General features: G+C 39.3%; 1 protein-coding gene across 1 annotated transcript in view; it reads left to right on the top strand.

Moving 5' to 3' along the window:
- actn3b (actinin alpha 3b) overlaps positions 1 to 20,733 on the top strand; it is a 38,780-nt gene that overhangs the window by 6,101 nt on the left and 11,946 nt on the right. Inside the window, exons 2-4 of the mRNA XM_083937088.1 lie at positions 15,539 to 15,653; positions 16,721 to 16,840; positions 19,133 to 19,219. Of these exons, the coding sequence (XP_083793214.1) occupies positions 15,539 to 15,653; positions 16,721 to 16,840; positions 19,133 to 19,219 (322 nt within the window). The remainder of the gene's footprint in view (positions 1 to 15,538; positions 15,654 to 16,720; positions 16,841 to 19,132; positions 19,220 to 20,733) is intronic.

The raw sequence follows: 20,733 nt of genomic DNA, 5'->3' as shown, positions 1-20,733 counted from the left end.
TTTAACAGCTCACCCTGTAGTGCACCAGCCAGACGAGGTCATTGATCCTCACCTACTACCTGATGTTTCCTCAGACAATACTCAAACAATGTCTCCTTTCAGGGAATACACGGGCAGGGATTTGCATTTCAGGCAGTTTTGAGGAAATCTCTTTACTGGATGTTTGCTATATGTGAACGTAGGCCGTGAAAGATGTGCGTAAATGTCCATATAAGGAAAAGGAGATTTCAAGTACTTCCAATTGCAAGAGCTAATATTGTAATCTGTGTTTCTATTATTAATATTAGTAGCGCGCATTCTCCTTATGCCCTCAGTTTAACACTGTGGCGTGTTTTTAAAATGTGCCTTAGTATCACCTGAAAATGGTAAAATCACATTACCACTGAAAATGCATTTGCCATGTGCTCCCGTTCCAGTAGGGACACACTGTTGCATAATAATGTAGCATAGAAGTTGCTCTCTTTTATCTGAAATGGGATGTATTCATCCTTTTCAGACGGTGAAATTACATCGTTTTGAATGTCAGTTGATAAAAGAGAGTTTTTTTAAAGGTTGTAAGGCACAGCTCAGAGACATCCTTCCCTCCTCTCTGTCTTAATTTGCACCATTAGTGAAGAATTTGCAGAACTCATTTGTAATTCACCGCATTAGATTGGCTCCACTGATTTGTGCTCACCGCCCGGGCTGCTCTACTTCATCCCAAGATGCAACTTGGCATCTTAGATTCCTTCCCATGATCCACTCTGTCAGGCTCATGTGATCCCAGTGCAGGAACAGTCACTCTGTCGATCTGGTCTTTGGACCTCTCAGCAATATTTTCACTCACCAGACCGGTGGAGCATGCAGAGACTTCTCTGAGGGGGTAAACAGTGAACACCAAGCAAGAAATGTGGGATTTTCTGAATTTAATATTTGATGTTTAAAGTTTGTAAACAAGTAAGAAAAGGACTTAAAGGGAGCACTGGGCTGGAAGGACCAAAAAAACACCACTTAAACCACAAAAGCATTTACACCCACCACAAAAGAGCAGGGATGGAGTCCTCCATGGCTGCTTCTGCATCATAAGAATATATACAGCTCATCTGACACTTTATCTATAAGAAATTATTGAATCATGACTCAGTAGTCCTCCATACTTTGCCAACTGTTGAAAGTTTACTCCAGGTGTATTGTGTCAAAAAGAATGGCATTAATTAGTGCAGTGCTCTGTATCTGTGTTGTGTGATACATGTAGAGAGTGCGTGGGTTAAACGTAAGGGGAGAGGTGTGAGAAGTTGCAGTCAGATCAAATAGCAGTTGCTATTCCAGAAGCTGTGTCCATGTAGGGAGGCTTCTATAAACTGCTTTAGTGCAGGCGCAGGATTGTGTGTGTGTGTGTGTGTGTGTGTGTGTGTGTGTGTGTGTGTGTGTGTGTGTGTGTGTGTGTGTGTGTGTGTGTGTGTGTGTGTGTGTGTGTGTGTGTGTGTGTGTGTGTGTGTGTGTGTGTGTGTGTGTGTGTGTGTGTGTGTGTGTGTGTGTGTGTGTGTGTGTGTGTGTGTGTGTGTGTGTGTGTGTGTGTGTGTGTGTGAGAGTGAGACATTCTTCTGTGTTTTATAAGCACAAAACGGTGTTTCCATTGCGTTTTGTGGGTGCGTTCTTATGAGGGTTGGGACACAGTCTGAAGACACACAAGTTCTTGCAGAGATGTAATGGCGAGAGCAGACACACGATACTACCACAGTGTCAGAATCCACTGGGTAAAAGTAGAAATGACGATTGATGGGCTGAGAGAGCAGCCATCTTGATCCGATCAGAGCAATCCTGAAGGTCTGTAAATAGAATAAAAGGTTGGAATAGTGGGAGAAAATTGCACGGTTGACAGTGGTGTTACTGTACTTCCATTACAGTCACGTCTGCAGTTTTGTGTTTGTGCAGACAGACTAGAACATAAATGTAAGTTTGCCGCTGCCATGCCAGTTTAGGTTATTCTTATTCTTTTGGCTCAGCGCTGGTGCTGAAAATGGAGACTTGTTTATGAGGAAGCAGAAAGCCACGAGCTGCCAAGCCTGTGACCTCAGTAACAAATGACACGAAGATACATGACAGGACACCGACAAAATGTCACCTCAGGTCCTAATGGTGTCAGACTCAAATGCTGCATTTATGTTGAGCAGACAGTTTTTCTGTAGTAATGAGACAAACCCGACCCGTCTTTCTGAAAAAAAAATCAATATTGGGGCTAAATGCTGGCTGCATGCAAAGGATATTTATAGGTAGGTACAGTCGTCAGTTAGACGTCTGCTGAGATGATGGGTCTCTTATAATAGGACTGAGGTCATGAGGATATCATTATGTACTCTATAATGGCTGAAAAAGCTGCAGTCACTCCAGTGGAAATAGCAAACTGTTTGCGGAGTGCCATAATCTTTGACTTGATCTAACCTTGAGGGTTAACACTGTTTGGAGTTTTTGCGGTCGAAGAACGACAGAAGCCGTAGTTGTAGCTGTGTCAGGCAGGGTGAAAGATCTTCTTTAGCTGTTGCCTCAGACTTGCTTTAGGTGTTAACTGCTTCATGCTAGCAGCTAAGCGAGGACTTCCTGAATGACATAGGCGCACAGCAGCAGTCACATTTGGTCAATCTGGAGTCACTTCAGTTTCACAAAGTACAAATAACAGTTCAATCTGAGCTGTTAGATCATCCGGTTAGAGCGTAAAATAACTTTTTTATTGTTCTCAAACGGAGGCCGGAGTAAAATCACAAGTGCTCTTTGGCATGCTCTTTTGGCTAAATGATTGCTGGGTAATTATGCTGGGTTTAATGTTACTACAGACCGCCTTACATCAGTTTCACACGTTGGTCCTCATGACCAAGGTTCCTGTTTAGATGGAATTAGCTGACCCTAGATCTGCCTCTACATTATGCCTCTTATTTCAGAGAAAGAACTTGCCCTCTGAAATTAGACACAGCCCTCCTCCTCCTCCTCCTCCCACCCCCCAAAACCGCCCTCCCTCTCAGACCAGCCGCACTGTCATAAATCCCCCGCAACCACTTACACCAATTTATGTCTGTTGTGTCAGTCTCCGCAGCCCCAAGCTCATTAAATGACAAAGGACTCGGTATGCTGCTGTCGTCAACCATGAACCCGTACACTCACCTTTATTCTCCACCATCGATCAGGCAGTCAGTCAATTCATCTGTTGAATTGTGTAACAAGAAAGAGGGTGATGGCAGTATTAGAGTGAACAATGATAGATAAGGTTGCCCTGTGTGTGTGATGGTCTGTGTGCAGCGCAAGCAGAAAATCAGGGTTGTTTCATATGACCTCACTGACAATCGAAGGTCACAGTGGCAGGCTTGAAAAATGACTTTTGTCTGCTATTTTTTCCATTTCATCATACATAACATTTTTATCCATGCTAGCAGAGTAGTTTTAAGGATGACGATATCGTTCTGTTGGTCGGTCCAACACTTTGTCCAGACTGAAATATCTCTTTTAACTTTTGGAGCAATTGCCATTTTTTATACATACATTCATGACGCCCAGAGGATGAATCCTAATCACTTTGGCGACCCCCTGACTTTTCCTCTTATAGCCACCATGGGTTTGAGTGAAATGTCTGTCATGTAATAAATATTATTAGTATAGCAATTCATTAATACTGTGGTTTATGACCACATACCTTCAAAATAACAAGTTTCCCCATCAGCCTCAGTGCTAATAAGCGAATGTTAGCATGGTAACACACTAAGCTAAGATGTTGAACATGAGAAATGATGGACCTGCTAAACATCAGCATGTTAGCATTGTCATTGTGAGCATGTTGATGTTAGCATTCTGCTCAAACTACCTCTGTGTCAAGCGTCACAGAGCTGCATTATGGTGCAATGGTAAGCATGCAAAACACTTGAATTTCATATTGGAAGGATTATCATTATCCCTACCATCATGATCAACTAAGACAATTTGAAATCACCTCCCAAATAAGACGACCAACGTCCTCGATGAGCTGATATTGCATCAAACAAGGGAGAGTTGTGATGCCAATATAGGGCCTGACCGCTATGGGATTTTTGAGACTGATACCGATTTTAGAGGGGAAAATTCACAGATTACTGATATGGCGACCGATGAAATAGACCTTTTCTTTGTGGATTGTGGACTTATTTGCACTAATATGACTCTGCATAGAGAGTAAACAAATAACTAGCAATGACATTATTATACATTATACGTACAATGTATTATTTTGTCGACCAATTATAGAAATGAAGACTTAGAAAATAAATAAATAGCATTTCTGAATCCTCCCAAGCACTGGATTTTTGCATTATATGTTCTGTAAAAAAGGCTTTCATATCAGCAAACGCATACACTGATACCGATATGTCTGTGATAAGCTAATATCTGCCGACTGATATGACAGTCTGCTTCTATCAAAAAGGGGGCAGTTATTTTATCTATATAATTGCCAAAGCTTTGGCTTCTTATCTGCGTTAAATAAATAAATATATATATATGTGCCATCGTATTCCTGCTCTTCGATTGCTGTCTGCATTTTGGGTGCGTCTGACAAGTGAACACCTGCGAACACCTGCGTTAGAGGAGCACATTGTTAAATTTTGGCTTGCGTATCTGGCTGCTATCATCAATCCGGTAGCACGCAGCAACCATGTGGCAGCGGAACACAATGTGAGGCGGCATAATGGAGCAAAAGCAGGACGCAATGTTTCCCTGCACTAAGCCGAAGCAATTAATATGACGACGCAGACAGATGGCTGTGTCAAAACAAGTGATCGACTGAACCAGGTTAGCCATCCATTCCCCTGCAGACAGAAGATAAATTGAGTATCCAGGTTGTAGATACTTTTGTGCGGGATTGTCAGGCACAGAACCTGTGTATGTTTTTGTCTTGGAGCACAGTGATACTCCTGTTGTTTGTTTGTTTGTACAACTGAATCCTAATCACTCGTCTTCATGGAGTTGAAATGCTGCAGGTGATGTTGTAGCACAGGGATATCTGACGTGTAAACAAAGCATGTCATTGTGGATACATACAGTACGTTTCAGAAAGCAGCCTCATATTATATTCTGTTTGTGCAAAACTCATCCTTAAATCTTTAAATACATTAGCATGGTTCTCTGTTTGTCTTCCATCACCTGCTCCACCTGTTCCCTCACCATCTGAAATCCCTCATGCCTACAGTATCTCACCGGCATCTGGCACAGCGTTGATGCACAAATACACACATGCTTTGTCTATAAGAGGTGTCCTAGGCCTTTTATCCTCTAAACACGAACATAAATCCATCGTTTGGACTCGGGCCTCGCATTGGAGGCATGTTTTGGCTCTGTTGTCAGCAGGGTCTCGGGGATATTAGCCTGTTAATCCTTCATTGAGAAGAGGTGGAAAGAGAGGCTTGTTAATGGATAATTGGGATTTATTCACTAAGATTTGAACCTGCTGAAAAAATGTAATTTGAATCTGCTGTTCACATAATATTCATGAAGATTTAGATAAGAGAAAGCGTCTTTCCATGTTATCTGAGTTGACCCGTGCATATTCAGTCAGGCAAAGTTTCCTCCTACTTTCATAAGATTACATATAGTAATAGACATCCTTTTTCATGGTGAATTAATTATTACCAAGAACCTTATGAGAACATAAACTGATAAACACAAGATTTAAAGTGATGCTTTTGCCTGTTTCTTTTTGGGTAAACTCAGTTTTACGGAAAGTCAACAAACTCGTATGTGTGTTAGAACTATATATATTTTTTTTTTCCATCTTCCCTGTCTTGGCAAAGTGATTGGAAACTGCTGACCTTAGTGGACTCATATAGAAACCACAATGTACTATCTTTTTGTTAGATAATGTCTCAGTTTTCACAAATGTGAGCCTTAAAATATATAGTAGCGTTTGGGTTTGTAAGACCACACATTTACTCTAAACGTTCCATTTGTGTCTTCACCAAATCTATTTCAGTGTTAGAGGAAGTTGCAGCTCCTAGCCGTAAGCATAATAATTATTTACACTTTACAGGGGGGATTAGCGGTGAGTCTATGGGGCAGGAGAGTTCAGGTATAAGTAGGGGGGCATCAACTCTTGGCTCTTGTGTCATCGGCTCCAGTCGTCCCTGTGGCACTCAAGTTCAGGGGTCCAGGTCAGTTTGAAGGGTGGGGGTTTAAGGGCTACAAGAGGAAGAAGAAGAAGACGTGGAGGGGGCCCCATCACCTGTTGTGTGTTGTAACTCCTCTCCCCTCTCCCTTTACAATGGACTTGTCACTTTAAAACCCAGTGGAGGAATTCAGGGCGATTGTTGTTTACAAGAGACTGTGACGCATGAAAGTGACGTCAGGCATCATAAAAACAAACATGATATCTGTTCTAAATGTGTTACAAGTGCTGAAAGCCTTGCCTGTCTGATCAAGTCATCTTGTTTACTTATTACTTACTTACTTTGATCAGATGGTTTCTAAACTCTTGTCTGTCATCATTGGCAATTTTGGGTGCAAAGAAAATGACCCGTTTCGGTCCAACATAAAATTCAGGGCCACAATGTAGGTTTTTTTTTTTTTTTTTTTTGTCTGGTCTTCACTGTGGATTTGGTTTGCGAACATCATTCCCTACGACAGGTAGACAGTCAATAATGGTCCAAAAAGTGACATACACAGCGAACTTCCCTTTTTTTTTTATTAACAGTTTGTTTAGAGATGACAAGTGTTGAAGGAAGTGTTTGAATCTGTCACAAGAGTTATAGTTGAGGACTTCTAAAGGCCGTCAGTGTTGGTTTTCCACACAGTTCAGATGCGTGCGAATGTAGAAAAATGTCAGCAAGTTCTTGAACATTTATTTTGACAGTGTGTTTTTAACCGTGAACCTTTCTCGTTGTTGTTGTTAACAAAACCCTTTGTGTGGAAGCCTCAGACAGATCAATGTTAGACTTTTTCTATACGTTTGAGTAGGTTTGGGATGATATAAAAATGCCATGTCACTATTATCCTGGACAAAATCATCAAAATATACCCTGGAACCACTCATTAACATATATATTTTATTGCATCATAAATAGGATACATATATGTATTTAAAATAAGGTAATCGTAAGGCCCCTTTATTAAAAATGTCCTAAATAAATCACAGCAGAGAGGACTTGCAGTGATCAGAGCTATTAAAAGAACAGACTTACATTTGTTGTTGTTGTGGTTGATAAATACATGCACAGTGGTGTTAATTGTACATGCAATGAACACTTTCACTGTTTGATCTGAGCTCTCACTTATGGACTTTGTGGCTACATTAATGTTACAGTAAAAGGAAAAACTGCAGTCAGTTCACCTTAAGTCACTCTCCAATCACCATTATCCCAATAATGGAAATCCCCACGATTAACTTAATGTGAGTGTGTTTTTTTTTTATCGCGATTAAAAACTATTATTGTCTCATCCCTTATATGTTTGAGATTTTACAGATGTGAGGAGCACAGTTCAGCAGTAGAGCTCTGCAGAGGAGCGGTTTCACTCCATCTGCCTTGACAGATGAGCAAATGATGCTCCTTTCCTCCACTCTGTTATCTGCTGACAGCCTGTTTCATTTCTTGCACGGTCTGTTGGCTTTGTTCAAGTCGTCGCATCCTACTGAGCCTTTGAGTTGCCAATGACAATAGGAAGTTGCGTGTCAGCCAACAATGCAAATGACACTAGAAGACTGAGAGAATTAGCAGCGTTTTGTCTTCTAGTGTCTGCAAAGGGTTTCTCATTGTGGGGGAAGGGTGCACATGTTCTTCTCTGTGCACACACACACATTGTTACCGTCACACAGGTGGACTGAAGTGTCACTTACATCATATATGTTTGGGAGATTTGTGTGATAATCATGTTGAAAGTAGGTTTTCGTATTTCTTTGTGATAATTGAGACAATTGAGATCTAAAATGATACCGCTTTGTTTTTCATTATCATACTGAAATTATTACCTGTGTACTTGGTCCAAGTTAAATTGCGTGTGTCCTCGTGCATCAGAAACACAGTGACCTCATAAACAAAAAGAGCCCAGTGTTTTTATGTGCTGCTATTATTGTGTACACTGAGTGCATGTGAGCGGGCCGTGAGTTGTTTATGTGGCATGTGTGATGGTGTGTGAGACTCGCTCTCCAGGACATGACTTCTGAACAGGTGTGTGACAAAGGTAGCTGTAGTGGACAGGTGTGAATGGAGTCAACCATGTCAGCCTTGGAGGAAGACTATTTTTACAGACATACATACTCGTGTATAGAGATAAGGCACATGGACCGCATTAGGGCTGCAAAATAAACAGTTATTTTTAGTCGTCATGGCGATATCAACTTGCTTAATAAACACATTGCGAAAGACTCTTTATGGTGCCTTTTGTATTCAGTTCAGAGTTCAGTTTGTTCAATAAAATGTTAATAATTTATTTTATTGTTTAGATACTGGCTGCGTTAACTTGAACCCTTTAAGTACTCGGTTGCACCGCATTCGTAATGACACATTACAAATAAAGAACAGATTTTTATTATTTTCATTTGTAATATTTCTCAAGCACTTTATGTTTATATACATGTATTATTGTTACTCGTTATCAATATTAAAATAACATAACAAAACTATATCATCAAAACAATGTAAATATGTCTTTATGGCGAAAATCCTGCGGCCAAAATACTTTATGGCAATATTTACGTCTTTAGATGTTCTGATCTTTGCATATTATGTTCAGTTTGCTCTAAACAACAAAAATAGGCTTTAGTTATTTCATAAAGACCATTTATTCATTTATTTATTTATTGAATTACCAGAAAACAGAAATATAGTGATATATATTTATATGAATATGAGTTTTCTGGTCATATTGGCCAGCCTTGTATTAAGATTATTTAACTAAATAGGCTTAAAATAATTGTCTTATGGGCTCAAACACACACAGAAAAAGACAACAGAAGAAGGAGTAGCAAAGAATGAAACCGAATAACTCTCTGTGCATCTAAAGTGCTACGTCAGGACTTTTATTCCAAGTAACTGTCCTTGAAAGAAGGAAGTAATGGGCTTAATGTTCGCAGCTGCAATAAAAGTGTCCGGTCTTAGTCCATCATTGGCTCACAAGAGGATTCTCCCAGATACTTAGCTGGGACGATGTACTGTGGGCTTCATAAAACCAATGACAATAGATTTTTTAAAAGTGCATTTGTGCTTCTGAATGAGCCCTTTTAAAAGCTTTATTGTTTTCTGCATCATATTTCCACTCAGAACGGTTCACTACAGTAGCTTTGTGTCAAAAGGTAAAAAATACATATAATCTTAAAACACTTGAGCACAAAGCTATAGAGATACATAATGGGGGGGTGGGAGATAGGTTTATGTGCAGGCAGTATGCAAGTTTTCTCCACCAGCATATTTACCTCATTAGACCGCGTGTCTCTGATTTGAAGGTGTTAATTAGGGAAATCAGCTACTGGAGACTTGGGTTATTAGATCTGCACACTCTTCTATGGGGAAAGACAGGACACCAGTGAGGGGGAATTGTAAAGAGGTTAGTTGTAAATTAAGGCTGTCTGGGATGTTTATGTAATTATCCGCGCAATTAGCAGAAGTGTGAAGTCTGATGTCTTATTTCTTTCCCCGAGACAGAAACCGAGCTGTGTAAAGAGCACCTTGACATAACAGACTCACTCTGGGCTAATCATAAGGTCAGCCACAGCTGAACTGTGTGTTTGTGAGTGTGTGTGTGTGTGTGTGTGTAATGTGTTGGACAGGCACCACAGAGGGAGGGAGGTACATACCTGTTATATAGCAGCGAGACGGGAAGATGGTCGACTGCAGAAGGCAGTGAGACAGCAGCCATTCGACCAATAAGGAGCAGTGTATTCGAGACTTCATAATGAAAGATTGATTTAAAATTTAAATCATTCACACGGAAAAATAATGAATTCACACCAATATTTTATTCAAATCACAAATGTTTCTGTAGTGATTGTAGTTTATGTTTGATGTTCATCTTAGTTTGTTTCACCTTTTAGCTCTGCAAACATTTTTTTGTACATAATCGTGATTCCAAAACAACCATTGAGTGGAATAGAAAGTGAGTTTTTAAAATAATTATCCCTTAAAACTAACCAATACAAAAAAACAAACAAAGTTTCACCTCATTATTTGATTGGCTCCATCACATTTGCCAAATCCTAATGGGAGTTTTTGTCCTAATTTTAAACAATTAGGACAAATTTTATTTTTTTAAATTATTGACTATATATATATATATATATATATATATATATCGTCATAAAATGCCAAAATATAAAAATGTCTATCGTATTTTTCTTATATCATAAACCAGCGTCTGAAACTGTCTTCGGCAATATTTATGTCATTTGGACAACGCACTACATTCTGATCATCGCATGTTATTTTCATTTTCCACTTAAGTATATAAAATAGGCTTCACCATGTGGTTATTTAATATATATTTATGTATTGAATTAGCAGGAAACATACTGTATATCCTGAAATAAACCGATATTGAGATATCAGATTACCCTTTTATCTTACATCATCAAAGGGACTGTCGTATATGCAGAACAAAATATATAATTTGTTATCAAAAGCACTTTTAACCACGGCGTGAGCAAAGGATGAGGCTTAAGTGTAGCGTGAGTTTGTTCCCAACCCTGCCAACATTATGAAGACCACAGTGAGTTTGTTTTTAACACATCTGGATCTAATCTCTCTTATATTAGTTTCTAATGGTGAAAAAAAAAGTCTCTATAAATCCGATCACAAGGCGATTCCTCCCTTTGGAAAACCCCTTGGTGCAGAAATGTACTACCTCCCACCTTAAGCATTAGTTTCTCCTGTAACCTCCTCAATCAGGGCTTTGCTGAGATGAAATAAGAAGTGCACATATGGAGCAGGTCTGTCCAGATTAAGATGTAACTTGCTCACCGCCTGCCCTCTGAGGCCTGCACACCGTGGTTGCCTCAGCTTTGATGGACGGCCGAGCTGGCTGGCATTATTAAGAGCTCTGTTCAGATGGGAAGAGGGGGTGTGTGTGTGTGAGGGGGGACTTGTGTGTATGTGTGTGTCAGCTGTATTGAGGGTCAGCAGCCCTGATTCCCCTTGGGGGGTTGGTAGTTATGACAGGCATTCAGCTGGACCACCGTGACCTCATTTTACAAGAAGGACCTGTGAAAAGGCCCCCACTGAGCCGAGCCGAGCCAGACCAGACCGACAGGTGTGGACAGACAGAGAAGAGGAGGGGAGGGAGGGAGGGAGGGAAGGGGGTGATGCCAGGATGGACGGTGACCTCATGTTGGTTGACTCTGTAGGCCACCACAGGCATTAAAACAAACCCAGGGGATGAGATAATAGAGTATTACATGCAAGGGAATAGAAATAATAGCTTCAGCACTCCTAGGTATGGCAGGTAATTGTTTTTTTTATTATCCCGCGGTGCTCCGTTAAGCACAGTGGATTAAATGAATTCTGGATTATGTTTGTATCTCCAGCTTTATGAGGTTAAGTGAATCCTTGATTTCAATTACTGTCAGTTTAGTTTCTAACAGCTCTCCTTTGATGTTGCCGTGGTTTCGCCCCTCTCATCTTACCCACACTTATTATTTTATACATCGTCGTATTCTTCAATCCATTCCTTCCTCCCCTCCTCCTCTTCTCTCTCTCCGTCTTGGACTCTTACAGTTCACCTCAGGAATCCTGCCTTCTCAGCTGTCCGGTGGTGTCCAATAGCAACCCGATTTAGCCTCCGCCGCCCCCCCCCTTCCTCCACCCCACATTCACTTTTCAGTCTTTTCTCCTCCTCCCCCTCTTCTACCTAATTTAGCCCCCACTCACCCCCTCCTGCCCGCTCCTTCGGCTCCCTACCTCCTACCTCGTTCCTCCTTCCTACACCTTCTCCTCTCCTCGTCTCCTTGTGTCCTGTGGGTGCTGGATTAGGAGCCTGTCTAAATTTGGGCATGCATGGCAAAGGAGTCAAGCACCTGCTGGGACCTCGGCTGGTTGGACAGGCGGCCTCTTCTCCTCTCCAGAACCTTACATCAAATTACACCGGGGCCTGGGCATTCCTGTCACTCCTTTCGCTTCTCCACTTCGCTGCCTCTCTCTTTTTCTCTTTCTGCTTGTGTCTTTCGTTGCCCTTCAAACTCTGAAATGCACTTTGAATACAATAATGTTTTACAGACGGCACAGTGTATTTTTATGTCCAAACTAACATAAAGTACTCGTACTATGATTTAAAGATACTCAATTACAAATACATGCATCCACAAGTGTTGTTAGAAAAATCTGCTCAAGTATTATAAGTTTTATTTTATATATAATGCCTCATCTCATTATTATGGTGTTTTTGCTGCATTAATATAAGAGTTCCTTTTATTATTGTGGCTGGTTAACGTGGACTTAATTGTTACTAGTTTATGTACATGTAGGGGGTTTAAGATGAGATCAAATGAGCCTTTATTGATCCCCAGAGGGGAAATTCAGGTATTGCAACAGCTCCGTGACAAAAACGAGTACGGATGAATAGAAAGAAACAAAAAGAAAAGAGTAATAAATACAGTAAATGGTAAATAATATACAGTGAGTTTGTATAATAACAAAAAAGAAGTGAAAATAAAAAATGAATGAGCTATCAAGAGCAATTAAAGGCAAATTTAAAGTGAAACAATCAAATGAATAAGAGCAAGTGTATAGTTAAAGTACGCACTCCAGAATAATACTGTCATTAAGTAATGATACTTAGTCTTGTCTGCACTAATATAGCACAATAAAGGCATAATAAAGTATATTATGTGGGTACACAGTATAACATATTATATTATAGAATGATTTTGTAAAGTATGAGGTACAATAATGAAACAAATAATTAAGTAATACGACTAATTATTGTATAAGAACACATATTTAAGTCTATATAAAATACTTATCTGCAAAGTTACTACAAGCTAAACACAGTTACCTTATAATTGTATTTATTTGTCTCCACCATCGGCCTCGGCCCTGCAGACGTTGATACAAAGTCAGGATTACATGATTAAGAGCACCTGTGACTCTACACAGCATTACCTTAATGCAAACATTTTAAATTTCTCAATTAATTGTTAATGGTGTGAACTATAAAATGTAGAGTTCAAGGTGACATCTTCAATTTATCTGGTTTCGTCCCAAACCCAAAGGTATTCAGGTAACTATCATATAAACAGAAAAGCAGAAAATTGGAACAAGGTAAAGTTTGGGGTCTATTCATTTTTCTGTCAATCAACTAATTGTTCCAGCTCTAGAGTACGCAGAGATGTGCAGTTTATCCTTCTCGTTCAGTAGTGTGGTTTCTCCGTCAAAACCCAGGTTTCTTTCCCTTCCCTCTCTCCCTGTCTGTCTTCCGTCCACCCGTGAGGATCTACAGTCACACTCGAGTGCAGGCGACACACAGATATAACCATACACCCACACACTGTACAAGGAGGCTACATTTTGATTTCTAGAGTGTTAAATCTGCTATAATGGAAAATGTATGCTCTCACCTACGGATCACACACACACACGCACACACACTAGCACACACGCACACACACACACACACACACCGCGTTTCCTTGCTAATTTATACATCTCTTTCTCTCTCTTTCTGTCTGGGCTCAGTCTCTCTCTCCTCACTCCGCCCACACCATCATCTGTAGTTAGTTATTCAGCTCATGTACTTATTCTGCTTCTACACCCACGCATCCTCCAAAACCCTCGCAAAGTTTTGGCTCTACAGTAGCAGCCCTTACATACACACTTGTGAAATGTGAACACACACGTTCCATATTCACATTTGAAGCTAAACACCATGAAAGCCTCTCAAAATACCATTCAGAGATTGATTGAATGGCCTGATGGAACCAATTGAATTGTCCCTGACGTACATGACCGACACCATTAGGCAATTTTCCAGACATACCAAAAGCAAGCACTTAGCTGCTGAGAGCCATTTACATCACTGTCTGCATTGTGCCCATTGCCCATTACATACAGCAGCATCACCTAATGAACAGCTTGGCTTCTAAAATGACAGTTCTGGCTTTTGAGGGACATGGCACCTATTCTTGCAAAATACTCAACACAACACAGAATTAGCACCACATATAGGACTTTATAGCAGGTTACGTCCTGCCTTATAGAGTTATAACATGACTCACTCCAGCATGGGCGGCACAGGGACCTGTAATACAATGGAAATGGAAATAAAAGATAGGAAAGAAAGTTGATTCCATTGTTTGGATGCTTTTCTTGGCTTTAAGGCTTTAATTGTGCTCATTTTCAGGTTCATACTTTAATTTTTGGTTTCTACTAGAACATGTTTACATGCTTTAATGTTCAAAAAACATTTTTCTTATAGACTGTCTAAATATTCCTGTATTCACCCTCTGAATGAAGAGCTTTGTTTTAGTGCCTGTCTCTTTAAGACCCCCTCCTGAAAAAGCCCAGTCTGCTCTGATTGGTCAGCATTTTTGCGTCTTCTCTCTGTGTCTTTGCACCGTCATTACAGCCGGGGAATGACTGTAACAGCCCTGTAGCTGCACTTTCTACCTATATATAGATATATAACTGTACAGAAGTCCTGATGGCTTGTTTAAAGACACAGTTTCTGAACACAGGCTGTGTGCATTTCTATGTGGAGTGTTTTGATACCTGCTCCACCTGCTTTATTAAAAAAAAAACATGAAAATCTCACTTTGTCACAATAGGGGAGCTTTAAATCTACTGTATATTGTGTTGCATTCCAAAAACATGTCATGTCATGATGCAGAATTGGACGTGTTCTGCATAAATAGAGTAATAACCGACTAGTCTGATGTGTGCAGTAGTGCGTGTGTGCAAATTTGCCCGTTTTAATGAAGGTAAAGACGGTGGACAGCTGTGCGTGATGGCACTGGGCTCTGACGTGACACCTCTCTCAAATAGGCTGCAGATTAACAAATCTGCTGGTGAATTTAATAAACTGAAGGGGAAGCTTTTTTCACATATTTTTGATGCAGAGTAACTATTGGCTTTATGGTCACGTCTGTTTACTTCCTGATGATGCATCAGAAACAGAAGTAACAGAGACTTTATGCCTTGTATTAGTCATTTATTTATGTTATATCATTCTTTGGGTTTGTCTGATTTCATCTAGTGATTGCCATAAGCGTAGAAGGATTTTCCAAAAAGACAACAAAACAAATGAACTCAATAATTTAATATAAACCAGGAGTGAGTTTCAACTCGTTCAGGACCGTTGAGTCAACAGTCAGACTGACATGAATGTCTCAGTGTTCCTGTGTGCTCTCACCGTCAGCAGTCGCAGAAACAACAAGGTCGCAAATTGAAGTGGACGGCCTTGCTAAGCAGTTTATACGCTGCCATCAAGAGGGAAACATCAAGCTGTGTGTGTGTGTGTGTTCCTGGCTTTATTTTGTTTGTGTGTGAAGCAGGTATAGTTATGTCTCCGACTCTGTGTCTGTCATATAAGTGACTGTGTGATCCTCTCTCTCTCTCTCTCTCTCTCTCAGACCTTCACAGCTTGGTGTAACTCCCACTTGAGGAAGGCCGGGACACAGATCGAGAACATTGAAGAGGACTTCAGAAATGGCCTCAAACTCATGCTGCTGCTGGAGGTCATATCAGGTAGATCTCATCAACACACTCACACGCACACGCACACGCACACGCACAAGCATACGCACGCACACGCACACACACACAATATATATTCTGTATTCATCCTGGATATAATGTTTGTTTTTGTTCCTTTTTGTCATTTTCATTGTAGAAAAAAGACCCGTTTTCATCGGTTGATACTTTTAAACAATCGTTTTTGACAATGACATGATTTTTTTTACATACTTTTTCTCAGTTATGGTAACATCTTTGCTCATTAACGTTATGTCAGAGATAGGGGGACAGGGTGACACCTCTAACTAAAGACCGAGGGAACTGGTCTGATTTTAAAAGCTCTTTGAACAGTGAATGATTAGTTGGTACTTCACTGTGTCTAAAGTCACTGTGCATAAGTATTTTTAATATATTCTGTTTTATGCAACGATTAATTAATTAGTTGTCAACTAGTAAATGAATCTGCAAACTATTTTAATAGTCATTTTTTAAGATTTTCCTCTTTAAATGCTCTGATGTCAGCTTTCCAAATGCAAATATTTGTGGTTTCTTTCCTCCCTCGTGACAATAAACTTAATATCTTTGGTTCGTGGAATAAACAAGACCTTTCCACCATTTTCTGACATAATATCAACCAAACTCCTAATCAATTAATCAAAGAAATGATCGACACATTTATGGAAAATAAGAATAATCATTAGTTGCAGCCTTTATTTTAATCCAGTTATAGAAAACACCATTTAACTGTGAACCTTAAGACTTAAAATTGAGTAAAAAGTCAGTTTGTGTGGTCAGCCTATGGATGATATAATAAACAACATGAATATTGTCCAGGTTGTTTTACAAAAACTGTTTATGAGTCGCTCTAGATGAACTGAAAAGTTAAATCCTTTGGTTGTTTGGTGAATAAAATGAATGAAAATTGTAGAAAATGTCCATCACTATTTTAGATGTGATGTGATGTCTTCAAATGTTTTGCTTCGTTTGACCGACAGTCCAAAACCCAAGGATATTCAGTCCAGAGTGACTTGAATAATGTCGTTTTAACTGTGCTAAATGATTCTTTTCTGGTCCTTCAGGCGAGAGGCTGCCCAAACCCGACAAAGGCAAGATGCGTTTCCACAAGATCGCCAACGTGAATAAAGCTCTGGACTTCATCTGCAGCAAGGGGGTCAAGCTGGTGTCTATCGGCGCTGAGGGTGAGCAGCCTGCTTTGACTATCAACCATCCTCTTTTTATTACTTTTCCTCCCTCTGCTACCTATTTTAATCTCTTTTAATTAATGTGCCAAGGTCACACCACATTTGCATTTTGTGAACCTACTTTGAGCACCAGCTGGCTGCTGAAGTTCACAGCATCAGGAGAATTTAGATGAGTTTTAGGCAGTGACAGGAACGTCACCAAACTGGGAGCAAACGTGAGGAATTAACTGCATTTGGGGCGGCAGTAGCTCAGTCCATAGGTGACTTGGCTGGGAACCGGAGAGTCCCTGTGTGGACCATGAATGGAGCGTGGACTGGTGGCTGGAGAGGTGCCAGTTCATCTCCTGGGCACTGCCGAGGTGCTGTTGAGCAAGGAAGCAAACCCCCAACTGCCCCCTCGCTCTAACATCTCTCCATTAATTGCATGTATATAGGTCCTGTTTGTGCATGTGTGTGTATTTCGGTGTGTGTGTGTAACATGAATAATAATAGAGTGAAAGAATCGAATTTCCCGCTGCAGGATTAATAAAGTAATAATTCTCCTTCTTCTTCATTACACAAGTGTTTCAAATTATTCTTTAATTTACTCTGTGACCACACACATTTGAAGCTATCTTGGATCAAATCTGAGCATGTTTTCTGCCATTTTGGTTTACTTTTTTTATTGAATACAATTAAAAACTAGAGGAAAAAATGCTTAAACCAGTCACAGCACAGTTTGTTTGAAAAAAAGTTGCAAAAAGTCAAATATGTGTAGTATAGGGTGTCCAAACACAGCAATAAAAACGTCAAAGTATGTCGGAAAAAGTAAAAAGAGGTCAAAATATAATATGTCCCAAAAATGCTTGAATCACAGGATAGCGTGTCTTAAACAATCACGGCATAGTTTGTTGAAAATAGTCACAAAAAGTCATAGTATAGTGTGTCCAAACAAAGTAATAAAAACATTGCAGTAAAAGTCTAAGTCTAAAGTCTAAATATAATGTGTCCCAAAAATGCTTGAATCACAGGATAGTGTGTCTTAAACAATCACGGCATTGTTTGTTTGAAAAAAGTGAGTAAAAGTAAAAGTGTGTCCAAAAAAGAAAGCATAGTATAGTTGTAAACGTCAAAAAACCCAAATATAATGTGTCCCAAAAATGCTTAAACAGTCACAGTTTGTTGAAAATAGTCACAAAAAGTCAAAGTATAGCATAGCGTGTCCAAACAAAGTAATAAAAACGTCATAGTAAAAGTATGTTGAACAATGTATAAAAAATAGATAAATAATTATAATATGTCCCAAAAATGCTTGAATCACAGGAGAGCGCGTCTTAAACAATCACGGCATGGTTTGTTGAAAAAAGTCAGGAGAAGTAAAAAAATAAAAAGTATGTCCAAAAAATAAGCCATAAAAGAAAGTATAGTTTAGTCGAAAATGTCAAAAAAGTCTAAATATAATATGTCCCATAAATGCTTGAATCACAGGAGAACGTGTCTTAAACAATCACGGCATAGTTTGTTGAAAAAAGTCAGGAAAAGTAAAAAAAAAGCGTAGTATAGTCGAAAAGTCCAAATATAATATGTCCCAAAAATGCTTGAATCAAGCACAGGATAGCGTGTCTTAAACAATCACAGCATAGTTTGTTGAAAAAAGTCAGGAAAAGTAAAAAAAAAGCGTAGTATAGTCGAAAACGTCAAAGTCCAAATATAATATGTCCTAAAAATGCTTAAACAGTCACAGTTTGTTGAAAATAGTCACAAAAAGTAATAGTATAGTATAGTGTGTCCAAAAAAGTATTAAAAACCTCATAGTAAAAGTATGTTGAAAAATGTAAAAAGAGTGAATATATAAATATAATATGTCCCAAAAATGCTTGAATCAAGCACAGGATAGTTTGTTGAAAAAAGCCCGTAAAAGTAAAAGTGTGTCCAAAAAAATAAGCCATACTAGAAAGCATAGTGTAGTTGAAAACCTCCAAAAACAGTCACAGTATAGCACAGTGTGACTCAGGAAACATTCCCATCGCAGCACTTCAAAAGCTCTCAGTGGATTTGTCTCAGTGGGACTTTATTGTACTTGGATTTCCTTCACTCTGACTGCAGCTGAGATTCCTTTGGAGTCTTCAGACCGCGTGGAATTCAATTTGTCTCCACAGCAAAAGCCTCAAAGGCGCACAATTAAACTTTCAACAGATCTTCTAACATCTTATAGCCGTGTCTTAGAGTTCATCTTCATGTTTTTAGTCTTTTATATTTAATCTACTGCCATGATTAATAAAGTCTGTGTCTTTTTTTTATTTAATACAGAAATTGTTGACGGTAACGTGAAGATGACCCTTGGTATGATCTGGACCATCATCCTGCGCTTCGCCATCCAGGACATCTCTGTTGAAGGTGTGTATGACTGTGTGTTTGTTTACATGAATTAACTGACGTAATAAGAATATTACAGGTCCCATATTCAGGTGCATACTACTGGATTACTACAACATGTTTATTAATATTCCTGTATTCACCCTCTGTCTGAAACACTCCGTTTCAGCGCCTGTCTCTTTAAGACCCCCTCCTGAAAATGCCCAGTCTGCTCTGATTGGTTACTGTTTACTGGTCTTCCTCATCTGCACTCTTTGTGTCTCTGCACCGTCATTGCAGCCGGGGAATGACTGTAACATCACTGTAGCTGCACTTTCTACAAATATATATATGTATATATATATACAGTATAGTTGTAATATCATAACAGTTCAGAAGTCCCCACGGCTCGTTTAAAGGCACAGTTCCTGAATAGACTGTGTGTTTCTCTATGAATTGAGCGTTTTGATACTTTTAAAGTATTTTTATAGCACCTCAATCTGCTAATAAATAAAAAAAGGCATCGGAATCTCACTTTTTACAATATGGGACCTTTAATTTGACAACAAAGTAACATGTTTTTGTGTTTAAATGTATTTAATGGTTAAAGGAACTTGAAATTTTTAATTCAATTCCATTTTATTTATAGTGCCAAATCATAACAAAAGTTATCTCAGGACACTTTACAAACTTGGTAAAGACCAAACTCTAGTACATTTTGTTTGAATTAAACAAACCAGATATGATGTGTCTGTGTCCCAGTGCTTTCAGTCTTTAGGCTAAGCTAAGCTAACCGGCAGCTGGTCTCAGCTGCATGTGTAACAGACAGATATGAGAGTGTCGTCCCCTGGGAAGAAAGGGAATATGCATATTTCACAAAAATGTCAAACTGTTCCGTTTGAATGTTAGAATTGCTCCAAATGGGAGCAATCAACACACATTTAGGTGTTTTTTTTGAGAAACACTGAGACGCTGTCTGACTGTAATCACCATAGACGGACACAGTTTTACACTCGTCTTTGTTGTGTCAGTCACAATCTCACACTCAAATAAAATAGAACAAAATCAGCTTTTCACTTGAGGTTCTTACAAATCACACACTGAAGTCTTCTTCTGTTTTGTCACACTTTAAACATCACAAGAACACATTAAAATTACACACAATTTGTGTATTTACATGTCGAGTTTCATGCATCAGTCACATGCAGTGTTGGGAGGGTTACTTTTAAGATGTACTTCACTGCACATTACTGAACACATGCTTTAAAATGTCGTTTGTAGTGTATGTCAGTAGATTCCTCGAATTAAGTAACTTATTCTAAATAGTTTTGATCACTTTGAAATTGTCTTTCTTGAGCTCATTTGTCTGGGTGTTATATTTACAAAAACACATTCTTGATGGTGCACCAAAGGAATCTTTTTATGGGACTTATGTGCCTCATATGAATTTAAGAGCAACAATAATAGCTAGAAGGGCACTTGGGGAGCATCTTTTGATTGTTTATGAAAGCGAAAAAATAATTTCTGTATCCACAATTTTATGGATTCTTCTTTGG

The sequence above is a fragment of the Echiichthys vipera genome, assembly GCF_963691815.1.
Source record: "Echiichthys vipera genome assembly, chromosome: 22".
Classification (NCBI taxonomy): domain Eukaryota; kingdom Metazoa; phylum Chordata; class Actinopteri; order Perciformes; family Trachinidae; genus Echiichthys; species Echiichthys vipera.
Note: the sequence above shows the minus strand (reverse complement) of the source record. Positions and strands in the feature narration are given on the sequence as shown.